The sequence below is a fragment of the Macaca thibetana genome, chromosome 18 (assembly GCF_024542745.1).
Source record: "Macaca thibetana thibetana isolate TM-01 chromosome 18, ASM2454274v1, whole genome shotgun sequence".
Lineage (NCBI taxonomy): Eukaryota > Metazoa > Chordata > Mammalia > Primates > Cercopithecidae > Macaca > Macaca thibetana.
The window spans coordinates 3,135,768-3,151,779 of record NC_065595.1 but is presented as its reverse complement, the minus strand read 5'-3'; the positions used below and the strand labels follow the sequence as shown (position 1 = coordinate 3,151,779).

At 44.4% G+C, this 16,012-nt stretch overlaps 1 protein-coding gene and 1 long non-coding RNA gene across 6 annotated transcripts in view; both read left to right on the top strand.

The window, feature by feature from the left end:
• ZNF236 (zinc finger protein 236) overlaps nt 1–16,012 on the top strand; it is a 159,462-nt gene that overhangs the window by 60,785 nt on the left and 82,665 nt on the right. For all 4 annotated transcript variants that reach the window (XM_050767595.1, XM_050767593.1, XM_050767594.1 and 1 more), the window contains exon 10: nt 11,100–11,372. In XM_050767595.1, the coding sequence (XP_050623552.1) occupies nt 11,100–11,372 (273 nt within the window). The remainder of the gene's footprint in view (nt 1–11,099; nt 11,373–16,012) is intronic.
• On the top strand, nt 12,404–13,749 carry LOC126941268 (uncharacterized). 2 transcript variants are annotated; one of them, XR_007721214.1, is made up of 3 exons: nt 12,404–12,699; nt 13,034–13,095; nt 13,250–13,749. It is a non-coding gene; the product is annotated as an uncharacterized LOC126941268 (long non-coding RNA). The 2 variants fall into 2 exon arrangements; XR_007721215.1 differs by lacking the exon at nt 13,034–13,095 and adding an exon at nt 12,865–12,926.

Sequence of the window (16,012 nt, the reverse complement as noted above, 5' to 3'; positions counted from 1 at the left end):
ACCCTGTGCTGCTCCTTCCAGACCTTCACCCGCATGTGCTGGAAGCAGCTTTCTCCCTGCACCAAGCGCTAGCCGAGGAATTCCACATGGAATTGCAGGAAACCTTCCTGTACGGTGTTCTAGTTTGGAGTGCTGTGTTTACAGAGTTGATAACGATTAGGTAATTTCTGGACTATTTGAATCAATAAAATACACATGTAGAATACTGAGCAAGTGCATGCAGTTCTAATAATTACCCATTACATTCATGGGATCCCTAGTACAAGTTGGAGCCAGTGCTTTTTTTTGTTTTATTTTGTTTCTGTTTTTGTTTTTGTGTTATGAGAAAACCATGGGGACTTTTTTTTTTTTTTTTTTTTGAGACTGGGTCTTGCTGTGTTGTCCAGGCTACAGTACAGTGGTGCGATTATAGCTCACTGTAGCCTTGAACTCCTGGGCTCAAGTAATCCTCCTGCCTCAACCTCCTGAGTAGCTGGGACTGCAGGCATGTGCCACCACATATGGCTAGTGAAAAACTTTTTTTTTTTGCAGAGCTGAGGTCTTGCTATGTTGCTCAGGCTGGTCTTAAACTCCTGGCCTCAAGTGATCCTCTTGCCCCAGCCTCCCAAAATGCTGGGATTACAGGCATGAGCTACCACTCTTAGCCTGGGAACATGTTTCTATTTAAAGATGTTCCTTTTAATTAAAACTTTTCAATGACCAGTGCACTTTTAACATAGTGATTATATCTGAAAATGCCTCTCCAAGGATGGAATATCATTTGATACCTTAGAAAGACCATGAGGAAAACTACTCTTGTCTCATAAGTCATAGCATTAATTGCTTATAACTAACCTTCATTATGTTCCTAAGTTACGCATACTCCACCATGTAAAATTGTTGCTTTTGATTTATTCACTTTTATCAGATTGAATGTTTTTGGCGGGATTTGCTTTGTTTGAAGAAGTTATAGTAAAAATTTAACAATGCTTTTATAGTTGTCATACAACTTGTGACACATAAATCATTGTAAATTTTTAGTAAAGTTTGAAATTTATGACTGGGTGCAGTGGCTCATGCCTGTAATCCCAGCACTTTGGGAGGCCAAGGCAGGTGGATCACGAGGTCAGGAGTTCGAGACCAACCTGGCCAACATAGTGAAACCCCATCTCTATTAAAAATACAAAAAATTAGCTGGGTGTGGTAGCAGGCACCTATAATCTCAGCTACTCGGAAGGCTGAGGCAGGATAATCGCTTGAACCCGGGAGGCGGAGTTTGCAGTGAGCCGAGATCATGCCATTGGACTCTAGCCCTGGCAACAGTGTGAGACTCTGTCTCAAAAAAAAAAAAAAAAAAAAAGACATTTATTGTGGTGAAATACTGGCTATCTAGAAATCATGGTGAATGGTATTCTGGAAAGCTGATGATTGATTCCTTTAAGGATGAAAATGGTATGGTATAGTGAAACTATTGTGTATGGAAACTTTTCTAAAAGTCGTTGCATACTTTACCTTCTTAGATCAGAGTGTGATCTTGTGAACTTAGCCACTTCTTGATGACCTGGGGTCATCGCTGTGAACTTCGATATACTGTACTGGTCTGTAATTGACTGGTGTCCTGCTGTCCTGTTTCAGTCCACGGGCTCCAGGATGGTGTGGCTCTTAGACTCATCTGCTTTTTAAAATCATTATCTCTGCAAATGTGCTTTTTAAAATTCCCTGTAACAAACCTTCTCCCATGTTCTTCTTTTGTGGTTTGTGGTCTGCCAAGTGCTTACAGCTCAGATAAATTTGATTTTTATAATTGCGTAAAAGTTAAGTGCAGGTAGCCCTTCTCCTTCTCTGTGGGGTCTGCATCCATGAGTGCAACAGACCTCATATCAGAAAATCCTCAGTAAGTGTACTGCAGTAAGCCCAAAGCAGTGTTAAAAATGCTAGTGTGAATGGCACACAAAAATGGTTTTTTTCCCCCTAAATTATTAACTGGAATTCTCATTGTGAAGTAGACCCAAGGAGATGCAGTCCTTAGGGTTTCCTCCCTGGAAGAGTACTTTAAATAATTCTTGTAAAGCTTTAGCTTCAGGCTGCTGAAGCACTTGATAAAAGTCCTAAATCATTTCTAGGGCAGCATGTGAGGAGGGCAGGTTTCCTTGGTGAAGATGCTCAGTGCATCCTGGGCTGCATCTGAGATGCACTGTTCTCAGTGTCGCTGTGTAACCACATCAGCCAGCACTGTTTGTGCACCTGCCAGGACAGAGATTTGTTTTCAAGGTTCTGGGAACCACATGGGGGCAATGCACTTATAAACAGGAGCAAGAAATTCCATAGTCCCTCTGAACCTCCCTGAGGTTCTCAACTTTGAAGGACAAAACCTATTTCTGTGCACTTGGATCTGGATATTCAGCTGCTCCTGTGAGAAAGTAACCAGCACTCATTCTCTGTTCTCTGTACCTTCACTCATTCCACTGCCTGTGACTGACAGAAGGGAGGCAAAGTAACTCCTCCGCAGCATCTGCCTTTCTCAGCAGCAGACTGGTGGTTTTCTTCTGCTGGTCAGAGCAATTCTTCAACAACTGCATGAGCAGAGGCATGAGCATCTGTCATAAAATGGGGATACCTGTGTCTTAGGCTTGGCTGTAATCTGCTTGCTAAAAGGAATGAGTTGCTGGGGGTCTCTTCCTTGGTAGTCTTTGAGCACGTGTCTGAGCAGACAAGAGGAATAGAAGGACTTCTTCCTCCAGGCAAGTAATCATGCAATGAGGAGGAACATGGGAACTCTGCTTCTGAGCATATCCTTCTGTGAGGCACAGCTGAGGGCCGATGAGAGTATCTGTAAACAGCTTAGAGCCTCGGAACAGCCATGCCATTCCCCAGGCTGCTTGCTGCTCTGGCAAGTCCAGCAGCATGGTTGAGGCAGTCTGTTATAGATGTTGCCCTTTCTTCCTCTGCTGTCAGCATCAGTGTTCCTAACAGAAGTTTAAATTTGTCCATCAGTGGAGTCCACGGATTCCTCAGTTAATGTTTGCTTCCTTTTTGATGGGTGTTTGCTGTCCATAATTGGTACTCCAGCTGTCTCATAAACAAATAGTTGATTGTTCTTCAGTAAGGACTGCTAACGCTTCTCAGTGGAGAAAGCCCTGATAAGTCTTCTGTTCTATTCAGAATATCCTCAATGAAAGGATTCATTGTTTCTTGAGAGATCTGACAAATCTGAAGAACTGCTAAGCAGTTCTGCTGCATGCTTTTGCACTACAGTGTTGCAGACCCCCTGTGATCTAAGAAAGCAATTAATACCCACGGAATGTGTTGAGGTTCAGCTGTGAGGAACTTTCCTGTCTGACAAGTTCCGAAAAACTCATGTCACAGATCTATGCTGATAAGAGTTTACTCCTGGCATTACCAACAGCTGTGTCATATTTGCATAGCACTAGCCATTGAACCAGCACCTGAGAAGGAGGCACCATGCGATCTTGGAGGAGCTTCTGCCAATTTCTGTAGCAAGCTTGCTGCTCCTGCAGCATCTATAAACCGTGTAGCCTGCCAGTGCTGCGGTGTCGAAATATAAACTGCGCAGGAGCCAGCAGTAACTGGTGAAGCTTGAGCTGGCTGGTCCAACAGTAACTTCTGTTGTTTTTTTATCGTTGACAAACATGGCTTCATCGTTACTCTCATTTTCAAAGATATGGTCTTCATCATAAGTTCCTTTGTGACAACTAACATGATTGCTGCTGTGCCAGCCTTCTACTGATCTGAGAGCACTCTAAGATGTTTCAAAATCTGAACATAATCACAGCAAAAGCCAGTATCTTAGAGGAGGTCCTGTTGTCAAGAGCTGGTCACCTCAGCATCGGTGCCACCCTTGTTTCAGCAGCTCCTAGTGCCTCTTGAGCATCTTGATATTCCCATTCTTAATTCATGTAGTCCAGCTAACTCTCAGTGACTGTCTCTTTCCTGTGACCAGCCAAGAAAACCTGGCCAGAAAATCAACATCATCTTCCTGGTCAGTGCTGAAAAACCCAGCAGACTGTAGTATTTGTTAAAAAGATTCTACTGGCCAGGCATGGTGGCTCACACCTGTAATCCCTGCACTTTGGGAGGCCAAGGTGGATGGATCTCCTGAGGTCAGGAGTTCGAGACCAGCCTGGCCAACATGGTGAAACCTGCCTCTACTAAAAATACAAAAATTAGCTGGGTGTGATGGTGCGCACCTGTAGTCCCACCTACTCAGGAGGCTGAGGAAGGAGAATGGCTTGAACCTAGGAGGCAGAGGTTGCAGTGAGCTGCGATCATACCACTGCACTCCAGCCTGGGTGACAGAGTGAGACTCCATGTCTAAATACAGAAATAAATAAATAAATAAAAAGATTCTACTAGCTCCATTTCATCAGCAGGATCCGTTCCTCGATTTACAGTTTCAGATATCCAGTTGCATGCTTCTGTTGGCCCAGTCCTAGCAGCATATCTATAAATCTGTCATTAGTTGAGGGCCAGGTTTATGTAAGAGGCTGTGTTAGTCTGTTCTCATGCTTGTAATAAAGACCACCAGAGACTGGGTAATCTATAAAGGAAAGAGGTTTAATTGACTCATAGTTCCACATGGCTGGGGAGGCCTCACAATCATGGCGGTCACATCTTACACGGCTACAGGAGAGGCATGTGTAGGGTAACTACCGTTTATAAAACCATCAGACCCCATCAGACTTACTCACTGTCAAGAGAACAGCATAGGAGAAACCCACCCCCATGATTCAGTTACCTCCCACCAGGACCCTCCCATGACATGTGGGGATTATTAGCATTCAAGGTGAGATTTGGGTGGGGACACAGAGCCAAACCATGTCAGAGGCTTTTGTGTGAAGCCCCGAGACCCAGCACTGACCTGTCACTTCTGATTTGTGTACTGATTATTTGGTAAGATTTTTGGCTGTGGTTCCACCAGGTTTGAATGAAGTGTTCCCAGTGTTCTAGTAGGTCTGCTACTGAGAGGGTGTTTTTTTTAAAACAAACAAACAAAAACATAAAAAACAAACAAATGCTAGGTGCGGTGGCTCACACCTGTAATCCCAGCACTTTGGGAGGCTGAGGCAGGCAGATTACAAGGTCAGGAGATTGAGACCATCCTGGCTAATATGGTGAAACCCCATCTCTACTAAAAATACAAAAAAACTAGCCAGGCGCGGTGGCGGGCGCCTGTAGTCCCAGCTACTTGGGAGGCTGAGGCAGGAGAATGGCGTGAACCCAGGAGGCGGAGCTTGCAGTGAGCTGAGATTGTGCACTCCAGCCTGGGTGACAGCGAGACTCCGTCTCAAAACACACACACACACACTTAGGCTGTGCAGTGAGATATTCTGTAACAAAAGTCAAGAAGGTGACTCGGGCTGTTGTATTTCACGTAAAGGTCTTCTCTGGCTGGGGAGTCTGCATTTGTGTGTGACACTGAGATACGAGTCCCTCTCTAATTAGTTGTTGGATAGTAGTTACTTCTGAATATTTGATGTTCTGGTCCTTGAAAGCAGAAAGACTTTGTGTCACCATGACTGTCTTCTGGGCTAGACCTTCTGTATGTACCTGTCAGGCATCTGGGGGATCTTTCGATGCTCCCAGCAGGCCAGGGTCCTTTGTTGGAACCAGCATTTGGATTTTGCCCCCAAAGAGCAGGCACATCCATCCCAGGTGCTCTACTTGGAATGTTCTGATTACAGTAGGTGCTCTCTGATCCCACAGAAGAACCCACAGATGTCTTTCTGGTTACTACATTGCCCCTGCCTGCCTACCCTACCCGTGTCTGGCCAGTGGCCTTCCTCTTTGGTCATCCTCGTCCTCCTGATGGCCCAGTTAATGCTGGAGATGAAGCTGACTGGATGGCCCGTGGCACCCTCTCTTGCATGGGAGCTAACCGAAGACTGAAGAGAACACGTCTGGGCTTTTTTTCTCTCCTGCCAAGAAACTTTCTGCAGCATGGAAGCTTTCTGTAATTTAGCCCTGCCTGCACTTCTGACTCTTGCTAGTCCCACCAGACATCCTTTACCCCAGCCATATTGAACTAGAAGTTTCTGGGACTCACCTTCACATCTGGCTTTTGCTATTGCTTTTATCTGATAAATGTACCTCAGGCTGAGTCCTTCTTGGCAACTATCTGCCTTCGAAGCTCACCCACAGGGCCACCTTATTTCTGCAGAAGTTTCTGAGCCTTCTCCTGCGGAAGTAATCAGCATTGTCTTTGCATTCCTGGTGTGCGTCCATGCACACATCTGTCTTGGCACCTCTGATGCTCTGCCATACACGGTTGGTTACACTGCCCTGCCCGCTTCTCCCCTAGACCACAGTCCGTTCCAGGGCAGATACTTTTTGATGCCTGGCATGGCAATTGGCACTTGTCATGCTGTGCTTGAAGTAGCACTGGGAAGACAGGCCTCCTTGTGAAAACTGCACTTAGGTGCTAGGATCGCATGGACTTCACTGGCCATCTGGCCCTGGGCAAGTCAGTTAACTTTGAAGCTGTCAGCTTCGCATCTGTAAGGTGGAACTAAGGATAGAATAAATGAAAGAGAAACAAATGGCAGGATCCATGTAAAGTGGATAGCATGGTGGTACCTGACCAATAATAGGTGCTTAATGAATATATGTGTTTTAAAATTATTTTCAAACAGGTGAAACATGCTCATGCCACACAATTCAAAAGACACAGTTGCGTACACAGAACTCCTGTGAGGGGCCTTCTGCCCCCCCCCGCCCCCGCCCCGGGAAGCTCACCACTGCTGTCTTGTGTGTCTTTTAAACAAGCACAGGCATCTGTGTGATTGTTTTCCAGGAGGACTAGTGGCTTCCTTCTAGAAGTATAATATAATGTGATTATATTTTTCAGGTTACTTTTTTTCACTTGATATCTTATTTTTCAAAATACTTGAATAGTGTTTCATTTTGTGAATGTATCGTAATTTAACCAATTTGCAGCCATTTGCTAACATGAATGATGCTGCAGTGGCCATGAGTGTAGCTGCATCATTTCACACATGTACGTTTATCTGTAAGGACATTTCAGTTTTAGAATAATTTCAGTCTCAGCGGAAATGTTTCAAAACAATACAAGGAATTCCCATATACCCTTCATCCATATTCCCCCAAATGTTAACATTTTACTACATTTGTTTTTGCTGTTTACCTCTATTTTTCCTGAATTTACTAAGAGTGACTTGTAGATATAATGCCTTTTTAACTGTAGATACTTTAGTGTCTATTTCCTAAAATCGAGGACATCCTTGTACATAATCATAGTAAAATCATCAATATCAGGAACTTAAAATGGACCAGAACTATTGTCCACTGTACTGACCTTGTTGAAATTTTATCATTGGTATCAGTAATGTACTTGATAACAAATGAAAAGGATTTTGTAAACAGTTACTTTCCTTTTGGTGAAAAGGAGTAAGTTTTGATAAACAGTTAACTTTCATGTAGTCATGTAGATTTACCTCCTAGGAGCAATTGTTGGAGCACCTGTTTCCCCACAGCCTTTTCAAGAAATTATCAAAATTTGGGGACTTTTTCTAGTCATCTGATAGGTTAGAAAATGGTATCTTGCTGTATGTTGAATTTGCATTTTTCTTACAGGGAGTAAGGTTGAGAGCTTTTCATGTTAAAGAGTACCTGTATTTTCCTATAAGACTAACTCTTGACTTCTTTTGTCCATAGGTATTAAAGATGATAGTATTTTGTGACCTATATTTGTGAGATACAGTTTACTCCTAGAAAACACAAATTTGAACTCAAAGGTCCACTTATGCAGGTTTTATTCCGCCTCTACCACCCCGAGAGAACAAGACCCCCCACTTCCTCAGCCCACTCAACATGTAGACAGAGAGGAAAACCACTTCCACTTAATGAATCGGAGATGTATTTTCTCTTCTTTATGCTTTTCTGAATAACATTTTTTCTCTAGCTTGATTGTAAGATTACAGTATATAATATATATAAGATACAAAATATGGGTAAACTGTTGATGTTACTGGCAAGTCTTCTGGTCAACAGGAGGCTATTGATAGTTAAGTTTTTGGGGTATCCTATAGGCAGATTTTAAACTGCATCGGGGGTCAGTGCCCCTAACCTCCGAGTTGTTCAAGGGTCAGTTGTACTTTTGTTTCTAATTTGTTTACCTTTTTGAGCTGAAAAACTTTTAACTGGGGAGAAATTTATATATATGTATAGCTAAGTTTGTCAATGTTTAATGACTTTGGGCTTGGGTGATATTTAGACTTCATCACAGACATTATGGATCACTTCTCTTATATCTGACTTTTATAATTTAATAGGTTTTTTTTTTTTTGAGACAGGGTCTCACTTTGTTGCCCAGACTGCAGTGCAGTGTCACGATCATAGCTCACTGCATCCTCGACCTCCCAGGCTGAAGCGATCCTCCTGCCTCAGCCTCCCGAGTAGTTAGGACTATAGGTATGCACCACCACACCTGGCTAATTTTGTTATTTTTATTTTTGTAGAGACAGAGTCTTGCTATATTGCCCAGACTGGTCTTGAACTCCTGGCCTGGAGCAGTCCTCCTGCCTTGGCCTCCCAAAATGCTGGTATTACAGTCATGAGCCACTGTGCTTGGTCATAATTTAATGTTTTAAACTAAATCTTTGATTTAATCTTTTATATGTATACTTATTGAGACGGAGTTTTGCTCTTGTTGCCCAGGCTGGAGTGCAATGGTACAATCTTGGCTCACCATAACCTCTGCCTCCCAGATTCAAGTGATTCTCCTGCCTCAGCCTCCCGAGTAGCTGGGATTACAGGCATGTGCCACCATGCCCAGCAAATTTTGTATTTTTAGTAGAGACGGGATTTCTTCATGTTGGTCAGGCTGGTTTCAAACTCCCGACTTAAGGTGATCCACCCATCTCGGCCTCCCAAAGTGCTGGGATTACAGGCGTGAGCCACCGCACCTGGCCTTACTATTTGAAGAGGAAAGCTACTGCCCAACTCCAGGAAAGCTTGCCATGTGGGATTGCAGATCTAGCTTTCCGGATCTTTCCATTTGTCAGAGTTGGGGATCTGGATTCCATTTTCTTTTTTAACATTGTGTGGGTGAAACAAAACATATGCAGGCCAGATTTGGAGACAGCTTCAGGACTTCCAGTTCATAGTCTCTGTTCTAGTCTATTCCCAGATATTAGAACCTGGTAGCAGATTTAGATTATGTCATTCTGCGTAACTTGAGCTATAGTTTCATTTTGGTTTGGAAAAAAATCTGATTTCTGGGGAATGGTGTCCTAATTTTCACTAGTAGATATAGTCTCTCATACCTTTTTATACCTTGCATTTTTGATTTGTCATGATAAGACCTTTAGGTAATTATGCATATTTCTGAATTAATTTTTACCTATTAATTTTAAGCAGTCTTAAATTTTAGATATCTTTATGCACTATCACCACAAATGTCTCACCTTTTAAAACCAGTTCCCTTATTTCCTTGTCCATATTTACCCCTGTGATTTGTGTCTGTGCCTTTGTTTGTTTTTATTTACATTCTGTCACTGTGTTTAAAAAATGTATTATTTTTCATTCTTTTTTTCTACCTTTCTTTCTTTCCTTTTTTCTCTTTGAGACAGGGTCTGGCTCTGTCACCCAGGCCGGAGTGCAGTGGTACAATCATAGCCCACCGCAACTCCTGCGTCCTGGGCTCAAGTCATCCTTCCACCTCAGCCTCCTGAGTATGTGGGACCACAGGCATGCACCACCACACCCAGCTAATTATTTTAAAATGTTTCTGTAGAGACAGAATTTTGCCATGTTGCCCATGCTGATCTCAAACTACTGAGCTCCAGCTATCTGTCTGCCTTAGCCTCCCGGAGTGTTGGGATTATGGCCGTGAGCCACTGCACCCAGCCCACCTTTCTTTTTTATGTGAATTTTCTTGCAAAGAATATTGTATTCGAGAAAGTATGTTTTCTGTCTTTACAGATTTACTTGCATATATGGAGAGTTCCTTATATTTCGTGATAAGAGAGAAGGAAACAGGTTTTCTTTTTCCCTAAGAAAACTGTGTTGGTACAGACACAGTTAAATAAACTTTACTTAAAATGTTCATTTTATTAAAATGGCCAAAATCTTTCTGATTTCATGTGGATTCTTTATGTGAGTTATCTGTATAGTCACTGTAGATGCTACCTTAATTTCAGATGAATAAATCTCATCAAAATTTTTAAAAATAAAGTGATTCTAAGTTTTAGTTACCTGCATTCAACCAAATTCTCAAAAATATTAAACAGAAAATTCCAGAAATAAACAGTTCATAAGCTGTAAATTGCTTACCATTTCCCCGTCCACTGTCCTGCTCCGTCCCGAGAGGGGTGAGGGAGACACAGGTCATCCCTTTGTCCCACGCATTCATGCTGCTGCATTTGCCACTCAGTAGCTGGCTTGGTTCTCAGATGGAAAGACGTAGTGTACATAGGGTTCCCTACTATCTGGGCTTTCAGGCATCCACTGGGGTCTTGGCACTGTTTCCTGCTGAAAACAGAGGGACAGGTATACTTAACTATATTTCCATCAATTTGTGATTCTTTTTCTATTAGAAATAGTTTTAAACTTGATTGAAAATTGAATGAGACAGATCCACTTACATTTCATCATTAATTGATACATACTATTTGTCTTAACTATTTACAAATTTCCTTTTATAGCATATGAATTTACCATTTCTTAATATTTGCATTTCTATTATTTTTTATTGGTGATATCCAGTAGGCCCAATAAATACTTATTCCAGCGTCATTCCTTCTCTTCCCGTTCCCTGCGTTAAGCATGGGGTCATTCGATCCCATCTACTTTCATTCTCATTGAGAGGGAGCCGACTGTGTCCTGGTGCTGCTGGACCTACAGAATCGATCACCTTCTCAGCGGGCGCTCTTTCTCAGACACTGTGAATTGTGTTTTCCCCGACTGTTAGGGGTTTCAGCGAGATTAACTCATAGCCCTCGATAATGTCAGTGATCCTGGGAATTCCAAGCTTTCCCATAACTGATCGTGCGTGCAGCTTTCCATAGGGACCGCAGGGGGCCCTGGACCCGACACTGGGCGGGGCGTCCAGGCCGAGCAGGACGTGTCCTCTCCCTTCGCAGGCTCCATCCGCGAAGAGAACGGCGTGCGCTGGCACGTGTGTCCCTACTGCGCCAAGGAGTTCCGCAAGCCCAGCGACCTGGTGCGCCACATCCGCATCCACACCCACGAGAAGCCCTTCAAGTGCCCGCAGTGCTTCCGCGCCTTCGCGGTGAAGAGCACGCTGACAGCCCACATCAAGACGCACACCGGCATCAAGGCGTTCAAGTGCCAGTACTGCATGAAGAGCTTCTCCACCTCGGGCAGCCTCAAGGTGCACATCCGCCTGCACACAGGTACGGCCTCAGGGCTGGGCCCACATGGGCACTGGCCACTGGGGCGGCACACAGTACTGCGCACATGTACCAAACGCAGGTATGGCACACAGTAGGCGCATAGGTACTACACACAAGTACTGCCCACAGGGATTGCACAAAGTATCACACACATTACTGCGCATAGGTGTGGGCCGCAGTGCTGCACCCACATAGGTACTGCCCACAGGTACCAAACCCAGATACCACACACAGTACCCCACACAGCACTGTGCACAGGTACTGCACACAAGTACTGCCCACAGGAACTGTGCAGTACTGCACACAGTACCCCACACAGCACTGTGCACAGGTACTGCACACAAGTACTGCCCACAGGAACTGTGCAGTACTGCACACAGTACCCAACACAGCACTGTGTACAGGTACTGCACATAAGTATTGCCCACAGGAACTGTGCAGTACTGCACACAGTACCCAACACAGCACTGTGTACAGGTACTGCACATAAGTATTGCCCACAGGGACTGCACACAGTACTGCACATAGTACCCAACACAGCACTGTGTACAGGTACTGCACATAAGTATTGCCCACAGGAACTGTGCAGTACTGCACACAGTACCCAACACAGCACTGTGTACAGGTGCTGCACATAAGTATTGCCCACAGGGACTGCACACAGTACTGCACATAGTACTGAACACAGTACTGCTCACAGGTATGGCCCACAGTGCTGCCCCTCACAGGCACTGCCCAGAAGTACCAAACACAGGTACTGCACATAGTACCCAACACAGCACTTTGCACAGGTACCGCTCACTGTCCTCAAGGACTGCACACAGTATCGCACAGAGGTATGGCCCATAGTGCTGTACCCACACTGGTACTGCCCACAGAGACTGCACACAAGTACCAAAGGCAGGTACCAGACACAGTACCACACGCAACTATGGCCCACATGCTGCAATGACATGGGCCCTGGCCACAGGGACTGCACACAGTAGCAAACACAGGTACTGCACACAGGTACTAAACTCAGTACCAAGCACAGTACCAAACAGTACTAAATACAGGTACCACACACAGGTACCAAACACAGTACCACACACAAATACAGCCTGCAGTGCTGCACCCACACAGGCATTGCCCACGGGGACCACACACGGTACCAAATACAGGTTCTGCACACAGGTACTAAACTCAGTATCAAACACAGTACCAAACACAGTACTAAATACAGGTACTGCACACAGGTACCAAACACAGTACCACACACAAGTACAGCCTGCAGTGCTGCACACACACAGGCATTGCCCACGGGGACCACACACGGTACCAAACACAGGTACTGCACACAGGTACTAAACTCAGTACCAAGCACAGTACCAAACAGTACTAAATACAGGTACCACACACAGGTACCAAACACAGTACCACACACAAATACAGCCTGCAGTGCTGCACCCACACAGGCATTGCCCACGGGGACCACACATGGTACCAAACACAGGTTCTGCACACAGGTACTAAACTCAGTATCAAACACAGTACCAAACACAGTACTAAATACAGGTACTGCACACAGGTACCAAACACAGTACCACACACAAGTACAGCCTGCAGTGCTGCACACACATACAGGCATTGCCCACGGGGACCACACACGGTACCAAACACAGGTTCTGCACACAGGTACTAAACTCAGTATCAAACACAGTACCAAACACAGTACTAAATACAGGTACCGCACACAAGTACCAAACAAGTACCACACACAAGTACAGCCTGCCATGCTGCACACACACAGGCATTGCCCACGGGGACTACACACGGTACCAAACACAGGTTCTGCACACAGGTACTAAACTCAGTATCAAACACAGTACTAAATACAGGTACTGCACACAAGTACCAAACACAGTACCGCACACAAGTACAGCCTGCCATGCTGCACACACACAGGCATTGCCCACAGGGACCACACACAGTACCAAATACAGGTACTGCACACAGGTACTAAACTCAGTGTCAAACACAGTACCAAACACAGTACTGCACACACGTACCAAACACAATACTAAATACAGGTATCGCACACAGCTACCACAGTACCACACACAAGTACAGCCTGCAGTGCTGTACCCACACAGGCACTGCCCACAGAGATCACACATGGTGCCAAACACAGGTACTGCACACAGGTACCAAGCATAGTACCAAACACAGTACTGCACACGAGTACCGCACACAGTACCAAACAGTACTGCTCACAGGCATCATGTGCAGTACCAAACAGAGTACTGCACACAGTACGAAACAGAGTACTGCACACAGGTACAGCCTGCAGAGCTGCACTCACATAGGTACTGCCCACAGGGACCACACACAGTACCAAACACAGTACAGCACACAGGTACTGCACACAGGTATGGCTTGCAGTGCTGCACCCACACAGGTACTGGCCACAGGGACCACACAGTACTGTGCATAGGTACTGCACACAGCTACTGCACGTAGTACCAAGCACAGTACTGCACACAGTAACCAATACAGTACTGAACACTACCATGCACAGGTAATGTGCACAGGCACCACACATAGTACCAAACACAGTACTGCATACAGTACCCAACACAGTACTAAACATAGTATACACAAGTACTTACTGCCCACAGACACTGTATACAGTGTCATGCACAGTACGCACACAGTACCACATACACAGTACCGCACTTAGGCACCAAACACAGTACTGCACACAGGTACCAAACAGTACTGCCCACAGGTACTACACACAATACCCAACATAGTGCTGCAGACAGGTACTGCCCACAGGGACTGCACACAGTACCACAGACAGTACTGCACTTCGGTACCAAACACAGTACCAAACATAGTACTGCACACAGGTACCAAACAGTACTGCCCACTGGTAATGCACACAGTACCAAACACAGTACTGCACACAGGTACCACATACAGTACCAAACAGTACTGCACACAGGCATCATGCACAGTACCAAACACAGTACCACATATAGGCACCTCACACAGTACCAAACAGTACTGCACACAAGTAGTACGTAGAGTACCAAACACAGTACTGCACACAGGTACTGCATATAGTACTAAACACAGTACTACACACGAGTACTGCCCACAGGGACTGCATACAGTACCACACACAGTACTGCATATAGTACCACACACACAGTACTGCACTTAGGTACCAAACACAGTGCTGCCCACAGGTACTGCACACAGGTACTGCACACAGGTACTGCACACAGTACCAAACAGTACTGCACTCAGGCATCATGCACAGTACCAAACACAGTACCGTATATAGGCACTGCCCACAGTACCAAACACAGTACTGCACACAAGTAGTGCATACAGTACCAAACACAGTACCACACACAAGTACCACACGTGGTACCAAATGCAGTGCCACACACAGGAACTGCCAATAGGTACTGCACACAGGTGCTGAGAAGGTATTGAGTCGCAGCACCTGGAGGAGCAATAATTGACTACTTGGAGGATGCATTTCTGTCTTTTCATCAGCACTTGTTGAGTCTCTTCTATAGGCTGGGCATGAGGTATCTACAGGTAAAGAAAACAGGTGCAACCTTGATCTCCATGGAGCTAAGGATTTGCTGGGGGAGGCATTAAAAACAAGCAACACTTATAAATGAAGGTAGAATTACAGAGGTTGAAAAGAGACTTCTGTCCGGATCAGATTTAGATTTAGACTGAGTGAGCCTTTCTGAGGACACAACGTGTAATCTACGTTTGATCTGGGAAGACCTGAAGACTGTAGCTGGGCTGGGGGAGGACCAGGGACCTGTTTGTATTGAGGCTTTCTAATCAGTGTTAAGGTGTGAAATCTTTCATTATGGAGCTCCATTTTGTTAACGACATATTTATTGAGATGTAATTTACATATCATAGTATTTACCATTTTAATGTGTACAATTCTGAATTGTACACCCTACACCACTGTCTGATTTTGGAACGTTTTTATCACCCTGCAAAGAAACCCTGTACTCATTGGCAATATCTCCCAAATTTCCTCAGGGATCCTTCTCTGGGCTGAAAATGTGGATGAGTATTTGACAAAGCTGAAGTTACTCAATTTTGTTGTATGTGTTTCTTTGGAATTTACATTTTCATTTGCTACTAAAATTGTAAAACAAGGAGATGTTCTTTAGAAACGGGGCACAGTAGTGAGAGGAGCATTAAGATATTAGCACTATTATCATCATTTACAATCAGTGACAACTACTATTTACTGTTTATTTGCAAAATGTGAGACATTGCTAAATGCTGTTTAAACATTAGCTTAAGTAATCTCAGCAGCAGCCCTGGAGGCAGGTGTCCTTAAGCCACTTTACAGATGATGACTTAAGAGAGAGAGCATCCTTACATACTGTAAAGTCCTTAAGAACTACTATCCATATTTTACAATGTAAGACTTTGTCCTAAAGATACGAAATGTTCTTTTTTAACTTAAAATGCTCTCATTACGTGCCTTAATATCTATAATATGCACTGTATGCAAACAAGGGAAAATAATATACAATATCCATTAAATTATAAGCATGGCTTAATAAATTGAAGGTGCAAATCAGTATTGGAAGTACTAACATTTTATG